At 44.2% G+C, this 21,323-nt stretch overlaps 1 protein-coding gene across 1 annotated transcript; it reads left to right on the forward strand.

Annotated features, from left to right (window-relative positions):
* The first annotated feature begins 1,157 nt into the window (after window positions 1-1,157).
* LOC106580218 (intraflagellar transport protein 81 homolog) lies at window positions 1,158-21,001 on the forward strand. Its single transcript, XM_082966265.1, is given in 18 exon segments — window positions 1,158-1,957; window positions 2,159-2,258; window positions 2,375-2,555; window positions 2,779-3,015; window positions 3,341-3,450; window positions 5,649-5,733; window positions 7,825-7,976; window positions 8,111-8,213; window positions 8,515-8,570; window positions 12,452-12,531; window positions 12,533-12,593; window positions 13,825-13,953; window positions 15,296-15,385; window positions 17,937-18,023; window positions 18,157-18,228; window positions 18,323-18,539; window positions 18,785-18,830; window positions 19,506-21,001. Coding segments are annotated over 11 exon segments (945 nt in total). The 5' UTR covers window positions 1,158-1,957; window positions 2,159-2,258; window positions 2,375-2,555; window positions 2,779-3,015; window positions 3,341-3,450; window positions 5,649-5,733; window positions 7,825-7,940; the 3' UTR covers window positions 18,799-18,830; window positions 19,506-21,001.
* The last annotated feature ends 322 nt before the right edge of the window (window positions 21,002-21,323 follow it).

Raw genomic sequence — 21,323 nt, forward strand, 5'->3', positions numbered from 1 at the left:
AACTAGCAAGATCCTATTGGCGCGTTCTAACCTACGTTTGCATATTTCCGACAGAACGCCAACTCTGTGAAGTGCGTGTGTGCAATAACATAATTTGCCTTTGTAAGCCTTCTAAACAATGCAGTTTTGTACAAATTTGCCATAGGGTAAAAGTCTACAAAACTTAGTCCACTCTGTTCGTAACAGATTTTAGTTTTGTGAACAGAAAACTGTATTGTGAAATGAATGTTTCATCGATGAGAAAATTAGCAAAATCAATCTTCTCAGGCCTCTGGGCTTCCTATCACTACCAAATTTGATAGTGAGTGGAAACGTTAAGCGGATGCTTCACATTTATACATTGTGTGAAATATCTGTCTCATTGCTCTATCTGTGACGTCTATGCTATTGCCGCATTTAAAACATCTGGGAACTTGGAAATCTCCGACTTCCGACTTCATTTCGTTAAAAACAGTTGGCCACTCTGAAAAAAACGAGCTCCAACTGGGATTATACATTTTTAGAACGGTCATCCAACTCAGAATTCCAAGTCAGGACTCTTTCTAGAGCTCCGATTTTCCGACATGGAGCACACTGATTTCATGATTTCAGCTCGTTTTCCACCCCGAGTTCCCAGTTTTCTTAAAAGCACCATTATGCATGAGAGCACGAGCCTCCACGCCTGAAGGCCCGTGATTGGTGTGTGTCAGCATAAACTTATTTTAGATCCCAAAACGGCTGTCTAAAATAAATGGATTTGGCCGTTCTGGCGATCGTAATTTACATAGGCTTTCTAGGGCAGACCAGGGCTTTTGGCACCGCAAGGTTGATACGCAGTAACCGACCAGCAGAGTTCCTGACTTCACGCCCCAGACCGGACACTGGGGGCCTTTGTAATACGTGTTTGTAACCGTCGATAACAGTGAGAGTAACAGTCTATAGCAGTGTAATAACTGTTTATAACAATGTACACCACATCTACCAATGCACGGATGCGTTTCAAGAGCCTGCGTTGTTTGAGAATCCTCAGACCCTGACGGGGAGCAGCATGGGGGACAGTACTATCTAGTTGAATGGAAATTAAACGATTATTCCAGATATTATTTAAGGAAGAATATTTAAATTTCAATCATGAATTCCTTTTTAACTAATTTATATTTAACATTATTGTTTAAAACACATTTCGATGTCCCGTTATTAAAACATTTACTGATTGTATCTTTTATTTAATTTATCCACCTTGGCAGACCACTAGAACAAAAAAATAAGCCTTAATTCCTCCTATGAAAAGGGGAGGGTAAGATCAGAGAAACTGAACGCATCTTGCAACAGGCAAAATACACTATAATTTCTGATATTGTGGTCAAGTAAAAGGAGGACTTTTATTTTGAAGCTATTCCCATTGTTAGAGCAGTCACTCGACGATCTTGTCAAACAATCTTTGCCCTCTTTAACTAGCTGAAAGACTTCCTGTTAGCAACCAGCTCGGGTACGTTTGTGTCTGGTTACCAAAACGGATACGAATGGTCTTGCTTTGCTGACTGTGAACGTTGTTATGGTGTTTAAAACGAGTATTCCTCGAAATAAACAAGGGGACAAGCCAGCTGGCCACTTTGTGCATACGAACTGTCTTGTTAGCGTGTAGCTAGCTATGCTTCAAGCTATCCACCGAACGTTTTATAACGGCATCTAGCTAAATAGCTAACTTTACAGTACGTAGCAAGCTAACGTAATGCTAGTTTTGATTCTGTATTTTTGCTAATCCTCTTGACTAGCTAACATTAGCTAAAATTCTTTATCTCGCTTTAGCGTTAGCTGGCCAGTTGATTTTAAGATGAGCAAGCAACTTACATTTATTGTTGAGCACCTGAATAAAGACCCCTTCAAGAAAAACGTTAACCTGATCACCTTCGACTCACTGGGGCCAATGCAACTGCTGGAGATTCTCAACGATGTTCTGGCTGAAATTGACCCTAAGGTAAGATAATGTAAACAATGGCAATGTAAACAACAACCTCATACTTTTGATCATGACTTGATATTATGTCGCTAATGTTGATGATGACACCTACCCCATTTGGAGCCCCACTACTATTGTTTCCAATTATCAGTCAGTCACCTAAAGTGTGTGTAAAATGTGTGAATGAATTGTAAATCATATTTTATTCATTTCGGTAAGCTATTGATATCCGTGAAGAAATGCCTGACCAAACAGCAAAGAGAATGTTCACTTTGCTAGGGATGTTGAAATACAAACCACCTGGGAATATGTCTGATCTGTAAGTATTCTTGACTGACAACTTACAAAATCAAAGCAGATTTTAGCAGTAGAACCAATGACATTGAATAGAACACTGAGAGTGTTTGCTTCTCACTGTCCTCTTTCTTCATACAGGAGCAGTTTCAGACAGGGCCTGGTGACTGGTAGTAAGCCTGTGATTCACCCTATCCTTCACTGGCTGCTGCAGAGGATCACAGAGCTGAATAAGAGAGCTTACCTGGCTCGCTTCCTGGTTAAGCTGGAGGTGCCTGCAGAGTTCCTGCAGGGTGGTGTCATCACTGACACCTGTCACCAGGTTAGTTTAACACTGACTTCAAGGTGCAAGCATAACATGGGATAATGGGAACGTGGGATAATGACTCCTCCTCTCGCTAGACTAGAGAGATCACACTATGATGCCATGATTAAAACCTTTATTTTATTATTTTTAAGTTCACTGTGGGCCAGAAAGATGTGATGGAATGCATAATTAAGATATGATTCATCATTGCATAGTGTTTGATCTGTTGTTTTTGTAGTATGAAGAACTAATGGAAGGATTCAAGACCTACCATAAGGAGTGTGAGCAACTGAAGAGCTCTGGCTTTTCCACTGCAGAGATCAGTGGAAAAGTGTGACACCTTTTCAATAGGTTTCACATTGAATACGCTTAAGACAGTGCTAAAACACAATATTTTCGCCAACCTCAGGACATTGTTGCTATGGAAGAGGAGAAGGACCAGCTGATCAAGCGAGTGGAGCTGCTGAAGAAGAGGGTAAGACAGACAGTCTGTTTGAGGAAGCCCACCCTGTCATAATGCCTGAAACTCACAGGGACTCGCAGAGGAATGAAAACATGACCTCTTATACACGCCAACAGATTCCTTTTGGTAATGAGACTAGACAGGCATCTGAGAGGCTCACGGCTTCACCCTTTTCCAGGGCAGAAGAGTAGTAGAGTGCCATTTTAGTGGATCATAATTTAAGACCATGCCAGAAGAGGAAACTGGGGTCAGTGGTAGTGGCTCCCGGCTGTCATGTGAGGTGAAACTCAATCTCAGATGCCGAAACAGTATCACCGTTTTTTTCTGTGTCCACCAGGTGGAGTCAGTGTTCAACCACCAGCGGATGCTGGAACTGGCCAGACAATTACATGTGGAACAGGAGAGAGAAGAGTCTCTGGCTCAGCAGAAGAACCAACTAATGATATGGCATGTTCAACGTTCCAATTTACATGCTTTGTAACCCATATTATCAACTTTGCTGCATACAGAGTACACATAAACTCAGCAAAAAAAGAAACGTCCTCTCACTGTCAACTGCGTTTATTTTTAGCAAACTTAACATGTGTAAATATTTGTATGAACATAACAAGATTCAACAACTGAGACATAAACTGAACAAGTTCCACAGACATGTGACTAACAGAAATGGAATAATGTGTCCCTGAACAAAGGGGGGAGTCAAAATCAAAAGTAACAGTCAGTATCTGGTGTGGCCACCAGCTGCATTAAGTATTGCAGTGCATCTCCTCCTCATGGACTGCACCAGATTTGCCAGTTCTTGCTGTGAGATGTTGCCCCACTTTTCCACCAAGGCACCTGTAAGTTCCCAGACATTTCTGGGGGGAATGAACCTAGCCCTCACCCTCCGATCCAACAGGTCCCAGACGTGCTCAATGGTATTGAGATCTGGGCTCTTCGCTGGCAATGGCAGAACACTGACATTCCTGTCTTGCAGGAAATCACACACAGAATGAGTAGTATGGCTGGTGGCATTGTCATGCTGGAGGGTCATGTCAGGATGAGCGTGCAGGAAGGGTACCACATGAGAGAGGAGGATGTCTTCCCTGTAACGTACAGTGTTGAGATTGCCTGCAATGACAACAAGCTCAGTCCGATGATGCTGTGACACAACGCCCCAGACCATGACGGACCCTCCACCTCCAAATTGATCCCGCTCCAGAGTACAGGCCTCGGTGTAACGCTCATTCCAGTGGTGAGACAAAACCGTGACTTATCGGTGAAGAGCACTTTTTGCCAGTCCTGTCTGGTCCAGCCCTTCAAAGTACTGGCTAATTTAGTAGCAGTTGTTCTGGGGACCCATTGTATGTGACGAGAGAATGCTATGCAGCATTATTCTGCCTGCTAATTCCCTCTCAACCTTGTCTGCCCTTGATGTCCTGAAATAAAACAAACCATACATTCTCGCGCGCACGCCTGAAGTGACGTAACATTCTGTGATTTCTGGGGTTCTCCAGAATGAACAACAGCTATAAATGTTGACATGCACAGGAGTCTCATCGTACCCCTACAGAGAAAGGGGGGGTTGGGTTGAATGCCGCATCCTGTTGCCCAATGTTTGATGTATTTGCCAGGGGTCATGTCTGTCTTGGTAGGAATTGGAGAGGATGACCTCGCTTCAAGATGTGGTCTGAGAAGAAAGAGAACATGTCAGTCTCATTTTCAGACACAAAAAAATGCTATGTTATTGTCATTACTTTTATTAATTCCCTTTCTCTTAGCATATTCTTTTCATGACCGTCTCCCTCGGTTCTTCTCAGTTCAAACATTTTGTCGGGAAACTGCGCAGCGCCGGTGGGTTTGTGCCCATAGGCGACGTTGTTGCCGGTGATGTCTGGTGAGGACCTGCCTTACAGCAGTCCTACAAGCCTTCAGTCCAGCCTCTCTCAGCCTATTGCGGACAGTCTGAGCACTGATGGAGGGATTGTGCGTTCCTGGTGTAACTCGGGCAGTTGTTGTTGCCATCCTTTACCAGTCCCGCAGGTGTGATGTTCGGATGTACCGATCCTGTGCAGGTGTTGTTTACACGTGGCCCGTCGCTGCGAGGATGATCAGCTGTCCGTCCTGTCTCCCTGTAGCGCTGTCTTAGGCTTCTCACAATACAGACATTGCAATTTATTGCCCTGGCCACATCTGCAGTCCTCATGCCTCTTTGCAGCATGCCTAAGGCATGTTCACGCAGATGAGCAGGGACCCTGGGCATCTTTCTTTTGGTGTTTTTCAGAGTCAGTAGAAAGGCCTCTTTAGTGTCCTAAGTTTTCATAACTGTGACCTTAATTGCCTACCGTCTGTAAGCTGTTCCACACGTGCATGTTCATTAATTGTTTATGGTTCATTGAACAAGCATGGGAAACAGTGTTTTTACCCTTTACAATGAAGATCTGTGAAGTTATTTGGATTTTTACGAATGATCTTTGAAAGACAGGGTCCTGAAAAAGGGACGTTTCTTTTTTTGCTGAGTTTTTGAGACATACAGGTAAAGGTTTACATATTATCAGATTGTTGTCAATTACATATTCTAAATTCACCTACAAGTAGATTTATAAGCATGATGTTGGTTTCTTTTAAAATGCTGATAAGGTGTGTTGTCATTTGGATATGTCCAGCTTTTCCAGGCAGAGCAGAGACTGCAGAGACCTCAGCAGCAGCTGAAGGACCTGCGGCAGGCAGCAGCAGATTCCAAGCCAGAGAGTGAGTAGGCGTGTTCTGCATCACCCTCCACACCACAGCTGGTTGAAAAGGTTGAAAGGTCAAGGACACAGCAGATTAGGCTGAATCTCCGTTAATTGATTCACATTTATTAAGGCCCTGTAATCATCTAGTTTTGGCCTCTTTACAGTCACACAGGAGATTTACACATCTATAGTTTCCAAAATGACCAAAGTAAAGAAAGACAGACATGAAAGCTTTTGTGAGTGGCATACCAACAAAGCATTTGACAATCCATTGACTTAAATTACCACATATCAAATGATGTGACCCTCTTGTAAAGGTTTTCAGTCTCATGTAGGCCCACTGTGCATCAGTTAAACAGCAGCATGGAGAACACTATCTACAGTGCATTTTGTAAGTATTCAGACCCCTTCCCTTTTTCCACATTTTGTTATGTTACAGCCTTATTCTGAAATGGATGAAAATATTTGTTCCCCTCATCAATCTACACACAATACCCCATAAAGACAAAGCGAAAACAGGTTTTGGGAATTTTTGCAAATGTCTAAAAACAGAAATAGCTTATTTACAGAAATATTCAGACCCTTTGCTATGAGACTCAAAATTGAGCTCAGGTGCATCTTGATTGGAGTCCACCTGTGGTAAATTCAATTGATTGGACATGATTTGGAAAGGCACACACCTGTCTAAATAAGGTCCCACAGTTGACAGTGCATGTCAGAGCATAAACCAAGCCATGAGGTCAAAGGAATTGTCCGTAGAGCTCCGAGACAGGATTGTGTCGAGGCACTGATCTGGGGAAGCGTATTATCAAATGTCTGAGGCATTGAAAGTCCCCAAGAACACATTGGGTTCTCATTCTTAAATGGAATAAGTTTGGAACCACCGAGACAATTCCTAGAGCTGGCCGCCCGGCCAAACTGAGCAATCGGGGGAGAAGGGCCTTGGTCAGGGAGGTGACCAAGAACCCGGTGGTCACTCTGACAGCGCTTCAGAGTTCCTCTATGGAGATGGGAGAACACTCCAGAAGGACAACCATCTCTGCAGCACTCCACCAATTAGAGATTTATGGTAGAGTGGCCAGATGGAAGCCACTCCTCTGTAAAAGGCACATGACAGCCCGCTTGGATTTTGCCAAAAGGCACCTAAAGACTCTCAGACCATGAGAAACTGATTAAACCAAGATTGAGCTATTTTGGCCTGAATGCCAAGCGTCACATCTGGAGGAAACCTGGTACCATCCCTACGGTGAAGCATGGTGGTGGCAGCATCATGCTGTGGGGATGTTTCTCAGCGGCAGGGACTGGGAGACTGGTCTGGATCGAGGGAAAGATGAACGTAGCAAAGTACAGAGAGATCCTTGATGAAAACCTGCTCCAGAGTGCTCAGGACCTCAGACTGGGGCGAAGGTTCACCTTCCAACAGGACAATGACCCTAAGCACACAGCCAAGACAACGTAGGAGTGGATTCGGGTCAACTCTCTGAATGTTCTTGAGTGGCCCTGCCAGAGCCTGGACTTGAACCCGATCGAACAACTCTGGAGAGACCTGAAAATAGTTCTGCAGCGACTCTCCCCATCCAACCTGACAGAGCTTGAGGATCTGCAGAGAAGAATAGGAGAAACTCCCCAAATACAGGTGTGCCAAGCTTGTAGCGTCATAAACAAGACTCAAGTCTGTAATCGCTGCCAAAGGTGCTTCAACAAAGTACTGAGTAAAGGGTCTGAATACTTATGTAAATGTACTATTTCTGTTTTTTATAATTTAGCAAAAATGTCAATAACTGTTTTTGCTTTGCCATTATTGGGTATTGTGTGTAGATTGATGAGGGAAAGAAATCTATTGAATCAATTTTAAAGTAAGGCTGTAATTTAACAATGTGGAAAAAGTCAAGGGGTCCGAATGCTTTCCGAATGCACTGTATGTTGAGGTTATGCTCTTGAGTTGATTAATTAAAACAATGTTTTGCATACACTCTCTTGATCTAGTTTAATGTTAATTCTTGTGATGAGCAGGTGTGCCTCATTGTGTTTCAAAGACTTTCACAATGATGTAGCCTGATCAAATGTCTCTGTTACTGTCTCTGTTACTGTCCCCGACATAATGAAGAGGCTTGAAGAGGAGATCAAGTTCAACTCCTACATGGTGTCTGACAAACTGCCCAAGGAGCTGGAGAGTAAGAGGCGGATGGTGCAGTACCTGCAGAATGTACCTCCAAGCCAGACATGGGCCAAGCTGAGCTTAGGGACCTAGAGGACAAGGTGAGCTATCAACCTACCTGGGTAATTAAGCTTTAGAGCCTTGCCAGTTTGGTCAATTTGGTTCAAGAATGACTGACAATCACCAAAAAGGTTGTTTCTGACAAATTGAAAGTTTGAGTCTGACTGTTCCCCAGTTTGTCCAGATTCGAGAAAACAACATTGAAATAAATCCGCTGATTGACAAAAGAATAATGCGAAATGACCCCATGGATGATAAACTGTCTCTTCAGGCAGCAGGTGATTTGTTTCTCCTTGTTTCACATTCTTATATATGACATAACACCAGCAATTACATAGGATGAAGGTTATGTCCATTTCAGAATGCCATTCCCTGTCATTGATACTAAATCACACAGGTCTTTGTCAGTTATATGAATCTGTAAGTGCTGGCTGTCTGTGTGTTGTTAAGCGTTTGCTGGCTCTTTGAACTTGTTAGGCTGATTGATGTTGTCTGATGAAGGGAGGCGGCTTTATTTATCATCAAAACGTTTATTCATATTATCATATTGATATTTTAATATTTTGCTGTCTCTTTTAGGTGAGAACAGTCAAGCACGAGACCTGGAGGGAGACGAGGTCATCCGGGGAGACGAGGTAACTAACCACATCTCACAGCTCAGTACTCTGGTCTGAACATCATCGTCCACACCAATAGTAATCCCCTTCCTCACCATTGGAACAGGGTCGGAGCCTTTTTCGATGGGGAGTGATGTATCGTCATTGTCCAGCAAAAATACTGCTACCCTTATATACAATCCACAGGAGGTTGGTGGCACCTTAATTGGGGAGGACGGGCTCGTGGTAATGGCTGGAGCGGAATGAGTGGAATTGTATCAAACATGGTTTCTTTCTGTGTTTGATTCCATTCGCTCCGTTTCAGCCATTATGAGCCGTCCTCTCACAAGCCTCCACTGATACCATCTGCTCTGTATTCGCACGTTACATTGTACATCTGCTCACCACTCAAAACTGAACATCACTATCCAAACTCTCTCAGAGGATAAAGCAAAATGCATCAGAGATGATATGTTTTCCATCTTTAGGGGTAGATTGATTAAACATTCTACTGTTTGCTTACGTCAAACTTTGTTGATAAGAGTGAAGCGCGGTACAGTTGTGCGCCGCACTGAACGTGAGATGCTATTTCTGCTCTTATGTAAACAGAGAGGGGCTCACTGGCTAAAGCTACTTATCCCTTTCCCCTCATTCTCCCACATTCCCATGCAAGGTTAAAAATAGACCACAACACGGACTACCTAGAACCAGGACAGTATTGAACAAACTGTCTGAAATGTTAACTGTTTTCAAATCTCTTCTAAATTAATTCCGCAAAACACAAACCATTGCAGTGTGAATCCTTCAACTAAATGTAACTCGATGGCTGATATTTTACCCCAATCGAAACAAACTGACACGAGATTTGACGCCATGTTTGGTTAGATCCCTCTGAACCACTGGCAGAGAGTGGACTCTCAAATTTGAGTGGCTTTTTTGCCTCTGCAACACAGTGCCAGGAGCCATCACTCCTGTGTCAACACACCCTATGCCTGGCTGTATAAGATCAAGGATAATAAGGAAAAACGACCACTCTTCACATCTGAAAGTATGCCTGTTCCTGTTTGCAGAGCAACCTTTGGCCATAAGCAGGTCTATATAAACTGCTCAAAAAATAAAGGGAACACTTAAACAACACAATGTAACTCCAAGTCAATCACACTTCTGTGAAATCAAACAGTCCACTTAGGAAGCAACACTGATTGACAATAAATTTCACATGCTGTTGTGCAAATGGAATAGACAACAGGTGGAAATTATAGGCAATTAGCAAGACACCCCCAATAAAGGAGTGGTTCTGCAGGTGGTAACCACAGACCACTTCTCAGTTCCTATGCTTCCTGGCTGATGTTTTGGTCACTTTTAATGCTGGCAGTGCTTTCACTCTAGTGGTAGCATGAGACGGAGTCTACAACTCACACAAGTGGCTCAGGTAGTGCAGCTCATCCAGGATGGCACATCAATGCGAGCTGTGGCAAGAAGGTTTGCTGTGTCTGTCAGCGTAGTGTCCAGAGCATGGAGGCGCTACCAGGAGACAGGCCAGTACATCAGGAGACGTGGAGGAGGCCGTAGGAGGGCAACAACCCAGCAGCCGGACCGCTACCTCCGCCTTTGTGCAAGGAGGAGCAGGAGGAGCACTGCCAGAGCCCTGCAAAATGACCTCCAGCAGGTCACAAATGTGCATGTGTCTGCTCAAACGGTCAGAAACAGACTCCATGAGGGTGGTATGAGGGCCCGACGTCCACAGGTGGGGGTTGTGCTTACAGCCCAACACCGTGCAGGACGTTTGCCATTTGCCAGAGAACACCAAGATTGGCAAATTCGCCACTGGCGCCCTGTGCTCTTCACAGATGAAAGCAGGTTCACACTGAGCACATGTGACAGACGTGACAGAGTCTGGAGACGCCGTGGAGAACGTTCTGCTGCCTGCAACATCCTCCAGCATGACCGGTTTGGCGGTGGGTCAGTCATGGTGTGGGGTGGCATTTCTTTGGGGGGCCGCACATCCCTCCATGTGCTCGCCAGAGGTAGCCTGACTGCCATTAGGTACCGAGATGAGATCCTCAGACCCCTTGTGAGACCATATGCTGGTGCGGTTGGCCCTGGGTTCCTCCTAATGCAAGACAATGCTAGACCTCATGTGGCTGGAGTGTGTCAGCAGTTCCTGCAAGAGGAAGGCATTGATGCTATGGACTGGCCCGCCCGTTCCCCAGACCTGAATCCAATTGAGCACATCTGGGACATCATGTCTCGCTCCATCCACCAACGCCGCGTTGCACCACAGACTGTCCAGGAGTTGGCGGATGCTTTAGTCCAGGTCTGGGAGGAGATCCCTCAGGAGACCATCCGCCACCTCATCAGCAGCATGCCCAGGCGTTGTAGGGAGGTCATACAGGCACGTGGAGGCCACACACACTACTGAGCCTCATTTTGACTTGTTTTAAGGACATTACATCAAAGTTGGATCAGCCTGTAGTGTGGTTTTCCACTTTAATTTTGAGTGTGACTCCATATCCAGACCTCCATGGGTTGATAAATTGGATTTCCATTGATTATTTTTGTATGATTTTTGTTGTCAGCACATTCAACTATGTAAAGAAAAAAGTATTTAATAAGATTATTTCATTCATTCAGATCTAGGATGTGTTATTTTAGTGTTCCCTTTATTTTTTTGAGCAGTGTAGTTGGTGGTCGCTGTTGGATTAAAGGCACGTACTGCACCCATATGTCCATGTCTGAGTGTTTTATGGTGCTGAGAGCTGGACAGGCTGGCGAGGCACATAAGCTGCCTGTCTGAAATAGCAGCCGCTTCCTCCCTGCTCTCCCCAATGCCCTGTTCAATGTGGGTGGTTTCATCTGCTCCCCTGGATAATAAGTGAGTGTTTTGATGTGAAAGGGAACTCTAAACCCACTTCTCAGTGTGGTAAAACAGTAGGTGAGAACAAGAAGCATTTCTGTGGTAAATGGAAAGGACTTATCGGTCTCTCCTGGAGTCATGGGTCATGGTGGAAATGATCACCTTATCAGAGGTATTTTCCATTCTGAGCGTGCGTATAATCACATGTCACCCAGCAGCTGCAGGAGGGCGTCTGTATTATGCCCCTGTGTGCCCATCCTTAGTTAGCTTGGTTTTAAACCCCCTACTAACTAGTCCACCATGTGTCTAGTGTTCCATCGTCCATTGCTTGGCTCTCAGTTCACTTACACCCCAAATTCCCCCAACATAAATAACAGATGTGTTTGCTCAATCTGGAAAGGTTATTCACCCTGCCGAAATAGATTTCACATATACTGTAGGCTACTGCTATTTATAAATATGCACAGTGCGTACCATGTTTAATTATCTACTATTCCATTGTGCTGCATTTTCAAAAACAATCCTCTGTCATGATAAATAGTTCCAGCCCTTCAAATTACTGGCTAATTTAGTCGCAGTTGTTCTGGGGACCCATTGTATGTGACGAGAGAATGCTATGCAGCATTATTCTGCCTGCTAATTCTCTCTCAACCTTGTCTGCCCTTGATGTCCTGAAATAAAACAAACCATACATTCTCGCGCGCAAGCTGCGCATGCCTGAAGTGACGTAACATTCTGTGATTTCTGGGGTTCTCCAAAATGAACAACAGCTATAAATGTTGACATGCACAGGAGTCTCATCGTACCCCTACAGAGAAGGGGGGGGGGGGGGGGGTTGAATGCCGCATTCTGTTGGCCAATGTTTGATGTATTTGCCAGGGGTCATGTCTGTTGGTAGGAATTGGAGAGGATGACCTCGCTTCAAGATGTGGTCTGGGAAGAAAGAGAAAATGTCGGTCTCATTTTCAGACACAAGAAAATGCTATGTTATTGTCATTACTTTTAGTAATTCCCTTTCTCTTAGCATATTAGTTTCATGACCGTCTCCCTCGGTTCTTCTCAGTTCAAACGTTTTGTCGGGAAACTGCGCAGCAAGGGGACGGTATTCAAGAAGAAGAGGCAGGAGATTACCGAGCTGAGCACGGGTCCTGCAGCGGACAGAGGAGATCCTAAAACAGAGGCGTGAGGTCAGCCAACAGCAACTGGTAATGCACCTCACCAATCCCCTTTCACAGCAGGGCAGCTATCCACCCTACCTGCTTTCCTCCATACCGCATAAGCCCTCTTATAGTGCTACACGGGCCCTTTCCATCCTGCCCATGTTCATGTAAATTGCATTAAAAGTGAAGTGACATAACCTTCCTGGAAATGACTTCACACCTCAAAACCCTCCCACCTCCTGACTTGCTAAAAGCCTGGCTGACCCAGGGAGGGCTGGGCTGCTGCTATTTGCGAAGGCTGCATCTGTTTCTCTCTATGACGCTGGTATTTTTTTATCAGTGGCTGCACCCCCCCACCACGGCTGGTTGTCTGTTGGTGCCTGAGCCCCCTGTCCTCTCGCTACCTGCATTCCTGTTCCCAACTGTTACCCCTCCCACATAAAATGAACCATTCGCTGCAACAATGTTGGTTATAGCCTACAGGATAACCCAGAACATGCTAGAAGCCCAGCCTGCCACTGTGAACTATTCATATCAGAACCAAATATTAGAATTATTGTAGTTTAATTAGGTCATTCACATTCAGTCTTTATCAATGTTTGAACAGATTTGCAATAGAGGGCTGGGGATACGTGGGAAGGAAATTGTGTTTATTTTCATCGGTCACAGATTTCTCACTCATCATATACAATAGACTGCACACACACACTGCTACCTCAACCGCATGTAACCTTCTCTTCTTGGAGAACAAAGTGGCCTGTACTCCCAGGTGTGGAACTGAGCCCTGACTGTTTGCGTGGACACAACGCTTCACAGTGTTTAGAGCTGCGACACCGGTGGCAGAGGTCAGTTCCAGATTAGGCTCCGTGCTATATCCTCCCAGACAGGGAGGGAGTCACTGAGTCACAGCTATAGACTTACATTTGTCGATATGGTGCAAACTAATTATAAACATTGAATTAGCTGAGCCATTGTATGTTATTACATGGAGGTTTACGCACCTCAAATTATTAACTTTTTACTGATTACACTCATTAAAATATCCCACTGCCTTGCAGCTCCTGTGGGTGTAGATAGACTACATTGCTCAAGTGCCAGGTGTTTCTAATGAACTCTTGCCAGGTCCCTACACTGACATTTGGTTTAGGATTATAAAACTGGACACAATCTCATGTTATGCTGCCATATTACAAGGCACAAGGATCTCATATTTTGTGCACTAACTGATGACTGGAACCCCATATGCCCTTTCATGCTCTTATTGTTGTCTGTGTAGCAATCCATGGAGGCACAGAAGCGGGTCTCTGGGTACAGTGATACTCAGGAGGAACTGGAGAGGGTGTCGGCCGTCAAGGGTGAACTGGACGAGATGAAGGCACGCTCGCTGGATGACGAGTCTGAAATGGTGACTATACCAGGGGATCGGAGCCACTGTCTGAGTAGCATGTCACTTTACCACAGGGACAGATCTTTACCCACTCCAGGCAACCCCCATACTCAGTCGCAGGGTGAAGCTCATTGCCTTCAGATGCTCGTCCAGATGCACAATTTGTTTTACAAGAACCTTCCTTGTCTGACTGTGCTGTTTTGTTTGTGTCATTGATTACTTTGCATTGATTTAGTGTCTTTGAAACCTTTGAAATACCCCTCGTGCATACTTCAACTGTCATATGTGCTTGTATTCAGGGGAAAAGAAGAGTAGTTGGTGAGTTTCAAGCCAGGTTTGATCACCAAATCAACCTGTTTTATCAATATGTCATTCCATTGCAACGAAGTCCAAATAGAACCAGTTGCAAATGATTAGACCCCAGTCCAATATGTTTTTGAAATTCTTTAAACATTAGTCAGGGTTTCTGGTTAAAGCTGGCAGCTTTCACACTTAGAAGATAGTAGCCTGCCGCTCCCAATGATGGATTCAAGCATTCCTGGCTGTAGCTATAAAGTAGGCTTTCACTCAACTCACCATCTTCCAGATTCATCATATACAATAGACCACATAACCACACACACTGCTATACACACACACACACACACACACACACACACACACACTGGAGAACGGTGGCCTGTACTCCCAGGTGTTGAGCTGAGCCCTGCCTGTTTGCTCAACCCTTCAAAGGGCTTAGACCTGCAACACCTGTCGCTATACAGTAGACTTTCACTCACCTCACAATCTTCCAATCCCCTGGTTGGCCTTAGACAGCTCTGCCTCTCCATGCACACCCTATACGGCCCCTGCTTGTGTACAACACAGGTGACATATGATTATTAGATGTTATTATGGGCATAGTTAGTCATCTTAATCTGACATTTATGTGGATAATTTTTCCCACCAAACCAGGATGTTGGCATATGGGTTGAAATATGTGTTACTTTGTTTCAGGTGAAGGAACTGAACTCGATGATAGAGGAGAAGAAGTCTGCCCTTGTTTCAGGTGAAGGAACTGAACTCGATGATAGAGGAGAAGAAGTCTGCCCTTGTTTCAGGTGAAGGAACTGAACTCGATGATAGAGGAGAAGAAGTCTGCCCTTGTTTCAGGTGAAGGAACTGAACTCGATGATAGAGGAGAAGAAGTCTGCCCTTGTTTCAGGTGAAGGAACTGAACTCGATGATAGAGGAGAAGAAGTCTGCCCTTGTTTCAGGTGAAGGAACTGAACTCGATGATAGAGGAGAAGAAGTCTGCCCTTGTTTCAGGTGAAGGAACTGAACTCGATGATAGAGGAGAAGAAGTCTGCCCTTGTTTCAGGTGAAGGAACTGAACTCGATGATAGAGGAGAAGAAGTCTGCCCTTGCACCGACCATGAAGGAACCGAGGCCTTTGAGACAGCAGCGTCAGGTGAAGGCCACACGCTGTGAAACTTTGTCTGTAGTTTCATCTTCAAATTGCGTCATTACACAGAGCTGTGTCTATAGAATTAGCCAAATGTACAAGCCCAGATTATTATGCGAAACTAGAAGCTTAGCAAAGCATGACAGGAGGTCAATAGGCTTATCAAAGGAAGGGGAAAACCCTGATGCCTCCACCAGCTGCTATTCACTTTCAGGTTTTAATGTCACATGCACAGGTACGGTGAAATGCATTTCTTGCAAGCTCTAAACCCAACAATGCAGTCATCAATATCAATGTAGCCCTAAAAATATCTTAAGGTAGAACAAAAACATACGAGAAATAAGAATAAGGTTTGCAGGATCTTTGTGGAGTCCATTAACGATAGTTTACATGTAGTCTATATGTAAAGTGTATGATAGGGAAAGCCCCTCACATCCCTTGGCTAAAGCAGGGTATCATATTTTCCAATATGTGTTTTTTATGTATAAAATCATACGGGCTAACAATAACTAATGATGAAAAGATGCGTCAGAAATATTTTAATAGACTAAGCTTGAGCTAAGATTCAGTAAAATGGTGCAAATACATGGGCTTTGATCTGATAGTGATATGAAAGGGGTTGGGGAACCTAACTTTTGCATATAGTACATTTGTACTAATAGGGGGGTATTCAGACCCCTTGACTTTTTCCACATTTTCTTTACGTTGCAGCCTTATTCTAAAATGGATAAAATAATTTGTTTCCCTCGTCAATCTACAGACAATACCCCATAATAACAAAGTGAAAACAGGTTTTTAGAAATGTTTGCAAATGTTTAATTTTTTTTCAACAGAATACCTATTCAGACCCTTCGCTATGAAACTCGAAATGTAGCTCAGGTGCATCCTGTTCCCATTGATCATCCTTGAGATGTTTCTACAACTTGATTTGGAGTCCACCTGTGATTAATTAAATTGATTGGACATGATTTTGAAAGGCACAAACCTGTCTATATAAGGTTCCACAGTTGACAGTGCATGTCAGAGCAAAAACCAAGCCATGAGGTCGAAGAAATTGTCCGTAGAGCTCCGAGACAGGACTGTGTCAAGAGACAGATCTGGGGAAGGGTACCAAAACATTTCTGCAGCATTGACGATCCCCAAGAACACAGTGGCCTCCATCATTCTTAAATGGAAGAAGTTTGGAACCACCAAGACTCTTCCTAGAGCTGGCCGCCCGGCCAAACTGAGAAATCGGGGGAGAAGGGCCTTGGTCAGGGAGGTGACCAAGAACCCGATGGTCACTCTGACAGAGCTCCAGAGTTCCTCTGTGGAAATGGGAGTTGTCCTTCTGGAAGGTTCTATCTCTGCAGCACTCCACTAATCAGGCCTTTATGGTCGAGTGGCCAGATGGAAGCCACTTTTTAGTAAAAGGCACATGACAGCCCGCTTAGAGTTTGCCAAAAGGTACCTAAAGACTCTCAGACCATGAGAAACAAGATTCTCTGGTCTGATGAAACCAAGATTGATCTCTTTGGCCTGAATGCCAAGCGTCACCTCTGGAAGAAACCTGGCACCATCCCTATGGTGGTAGCAGCATCATGCTGTGGGGATGTATTTTAGCGGCAGAGACTGGTAGACTAGTCAGGATCGAGGGAAAGATTAGCTGAGCAAAGTACAGAGATCCTTGATGAAAACCTGCTCCAGTGCGCTCAGGACCTCAGACGGGGGCGAAGGTTCACCTTCAAACAGGAAACGACCCTAAGCACCCAGCCAAGACAACACAGAAGTGGCTTCGGGACAAGTCTCTGAATGTCCTTGAGTGGCCCAGCCAGAGCCCGGACTTGAACCCGATCAAACATCTCTGGAGAGACCTGAAAATAGCTGTGTAGCGACGCTCCCCATCCAACCTGACAGAGCTTGCGAGGATTTACAGGGAAGAATGGGAGAAACTCCCCAAATACAGGTGTGCCAAGCTTGTAGCGTCATACCCAAGAAGACTCGAGGCTGTAATCGCTGCCAAAGGTACTTCAGTAAAGTGTCTGAATACTTACATAAATGTGATATTCAAATCAAATGTTATTTGTCACGTGCGCCGAATACAACAGGTGTAGATCTTACAGTGAAATGCTTACATACAAACACTTAACCAACAATGCAGTTTTAAGAAAAATAAGTGTTAAGTAACAAATAATTAAAGAGCAGCTGTAAAATAACAATAGCGAGGCTATATACAGGGGGTAGATGTACAGAGTCAATGTGGGGGGGCACCAGTTAGATGAGGTATTTCAGTTTTTTTTTAATATACATTTGCAAAAATTTCTTACAACCCGTTTTTGCATTGCCATTATGGGGTATTGTGTGTAGATTTGATGAGGGGAAATCCATTTTAGAATAAGGCTTTAACGTAACAAAATGTGGAAAAAGTCAAGGGGCCTGAACACTTTCCCAATGCACTGTACATAACATACTATAACAGTGAAATGTATTGTCATTGTACTTAAATGCTGTAGAATATGCGCATGTATGTGTATTTCTCTGTTCATGTATCTGTGAATGGGGATTTCATTCTTCACAGGAGCTAACTCAAGAGTATGAGGAAAAGAAGACCAAGTATGACAGCTGTGCTGCAGGTCTGGAGAGTAACCGATCCAAACTGGACCAGGTACAATATGAAATGCGATGTGTAGACACCTGACCTAACACCACATATGACATTTTCTATATGTAATTTGTTCACGTACACCACACAATTGCAATGTTCTCTCCAAGAGGAACAGTTGAGTTTCTTCTTGCAGGAGGTGAGAGCTCTGAGGGAGGCGACGACTCGGGAGGAAAACGTATACCACTACATCAACTGCATGAAAGAGGTAAGGGGCTCAGGTAGCAAACAACACCTGTTCTGTGCTGCGACAGCCAACCAGAGCTCCTGTTCTCCTCCCCATCTCTCTCTGTTCTTCACAGATCATTGAGTTGCAAATGCAGCAAGCAGCAGATGAGATGAAGGCCCCTGATCCGCAAGAGAGGAGGAAAACCATCAGGAGAGTCTGCCAGCTGCTTAGGACTTCTATTACCGCAGTCCCCTCCATAGGCTCCTATTACAACACGTGTGCATCTGCTACTGTTGCCACACAACTCCCCATACACCTCTCTCAAAGGATGCACTTACAGCAGTCCGTTAGTAGGTTCACCCTCATAGGTCCTTTATATACTACAGCTATGCATTTCAAAGTGTGTCCAGAACTATTGCTTTTTTTTGTTGAAAAATATGTCAATAAAATACTGGTTTAATAAAATCTGTTATGGATGTTTGCTACTGTATGTTGTGTTATTCAACTAACAGGTTGAAACTCACAATAATGGCAGCAATGATCTTGTGAAAGTTAATAGGCTCATGTGACCTCTGACCCTCCGGCTGTTTCACAGGGAGCAGTACATGAAGAACGTTGCAGAGCAGGAGTCCCTGGGCAAGGTGAGCAGAGAGGTGCTGTGTGTGCTTTGTCAGGGTGCAGGCACAGTGCCAATGGCATCTGACATGGATCCCCTGCAAACACAGGGGCCATACTTTAGGTTCTTCCTCACCCTGATCAGAATGGGGCCAGAGAGGAGAAAGTGCATGGCAGAGGGGGCTCCGCTGCATTCCTGCTAAACCATTTGGCCCAGTAGACGAGCTCTAATGTAGACATACAAGCTGCACCTATGCTGGTGTGCTGCAGCAGCACAACACGCAGCAGTGATACATTACTGTAATGCCTGTCCTCTCATCACCTGTGGAGCAGCTGTAGTGTTTCATGCTGATTTCTCTCTACACTAGTCCTCAGTGCATTAACAGTCATCTATTCCCCCCCGCCCCTGGCACATTCATGACAAGCTACTTCTTTATTAGGGTTTCCCATCTATGGTTATGAATAGGCTTGATGCTAATGCACTTGTTAATATTTGGCTGGTCAAGCTTCCAGTCAATGAATACAAAGATCTCATGACCACCCTTCCATTCAGTGTTTGATACAAAACCATATGCTGACACTTGAAAAGAAACTGAAAATGTCTGTTTAACTATGCTGGTATCATACACTGTCTTTGATGTCAAAATGAGCCTGTTGTGCTGATGTAATAATGATTCCTCTTTCCCTTTGGACAACAACAGAAGTTGCGTGAGCAGCAGAAGGCGGTGAGGGAGAGCCACAGGCCCAACATGAAGCAGGTGAAGATGTGGCTCGACCTGGAGCAGCTGATGGTGTGCAAGCTTGGGTGCTTCCTGAGTGCCCAGAGCCAGGCCTCCATTGGTCAGGTCATCCAGGAGGGCGGTGAGGATAGGCTGGTGCTGTGAGAATGAGGAGACTGTCAACGCAGGGCTAACTCTGGTACACTAAGCTCTACCACAATGACCAGGACTTCTCACTCATCTCACTACTGTACTTCATTCTCCAGTTATAGTTCATCAGTCTGTCTCGCTTTTTATCTATTTTAGGTGAGATGATTACTTTTCATCTCTTAATGTAATCAAAACATCTCTGCTTTCATTGCCTAAAGTTAAAAGGATTCAATTTAACCAATCTGTGTTAATCCTGGTTTAGTTAGCTAGTTATGTTCTCTGTGAATAATCCCAAAGTAGGATTTAGTTCCATTAAACAGATTTTTCTTCTGTGAGGAGCACCTTCCCGGTGACGATATTGTGAGAGGTGCCTGATGAATCCAGAACTGAAAGAACACATGATCCAGAAGGTGTCTGACAGATAAGAGGTTTAACTCTCTGGCTCTCTGACTTCAAACAAATCCTCAGCCTCCATATTTTTTGACACATCTTTAAGAATACAGCTCCAATCTATATGTCTAAAGATAACCGCGTACAAAGTGTTGCACTTGGGACGCAGCTGCACTCCGCTATTTTGGGAAACAACTGCCATGACCTTGGGCCGAGGAGCTTGCCTTTTTTGGAAATCAATTGGACCTCTGTTGATATAACAGGACAGTGCAGGGTGAACTGGTCCAGCATTATCATCTTGCATATTGTACCATGGCCAAGTCTATACCCATTTTAACACTTAAAATGTAACAACTACATTTTTTACATATCATATTAGCTACATAATATCCTCTTGTACTTCTCATTTGACTTTGTTAATACAAATATATGCTTAAAACAATACTTGAAGATAATCAATATTTGGTCATAATTCTGTCTGACTAGTCACAGACATCTAAAGGTGATGGATAACAGTGAATGATAAATCAAACTGACAGGTTAACTGTCGTCCTTAGAATATACCTCTCCTATTCACAAATCACTCATTCTGAATACCTCTGTCTATAAATGCCGCCGTGAATAAGGGGACATGTCACTCGCCGTGCCCATGCCTTAGCTTTGGCTGTAGTGAAGCATAACTCAATATTCTGCTCACAGCCACAGTTAGTGCCAGATGGATCAAGAGTGAATTCTAGAAGGCTACTTGACTGGGAACTGATTGGCATAGAATTATAACTGAACAACAGGATTGGCGATGGGCCACTGGAGGCCTCATTAAGAAGTGTCAACAGATGATAAATGCCAGTCCTGTTTTAAAGAGCTGACAATAATGCCCCCTAATAAATACAGTGGGGTGTCATCTAGTGGCCTTCGCTGACATCCTTCACACCATGATAGCAGTTTGCCTGTGATTGCTTTGCATCTCTTGGTTTGACAAAGAGAATCTGCCTTTGTTTACGTCACATTCTGATTTCAGGTGAGGTGCATGCAAATATATGAGCATGCTGCCTGGGGTCCAGTCACTTTCATTGTTGTTGGTTATCAGGGTTGGGGAGTAACGGATTACATGTAAGGGATTACTAAATACGATAACTAATCCATTGCGTTACCAGCAACAATATTGTAGTCAGATTACAGATACTTTTGAAAATCTAGACTACTTCATGGATTACTTTTATTCAGAAATTAGGTTTGTGAAAAATCTTTGACACTTCTGTT

This window comes from Salmo salar, chromosome 20 (assembly GCF_965601325.2).
Source record: "Salmo salar chromosome 20, fSalSal1, whole genome shotgun sequence".
NCBI lineage: Eukaryota > Metazoa > Chordata > Actinopteri > Salmoniformes > Salmonidae > Salmo > Salmo salar.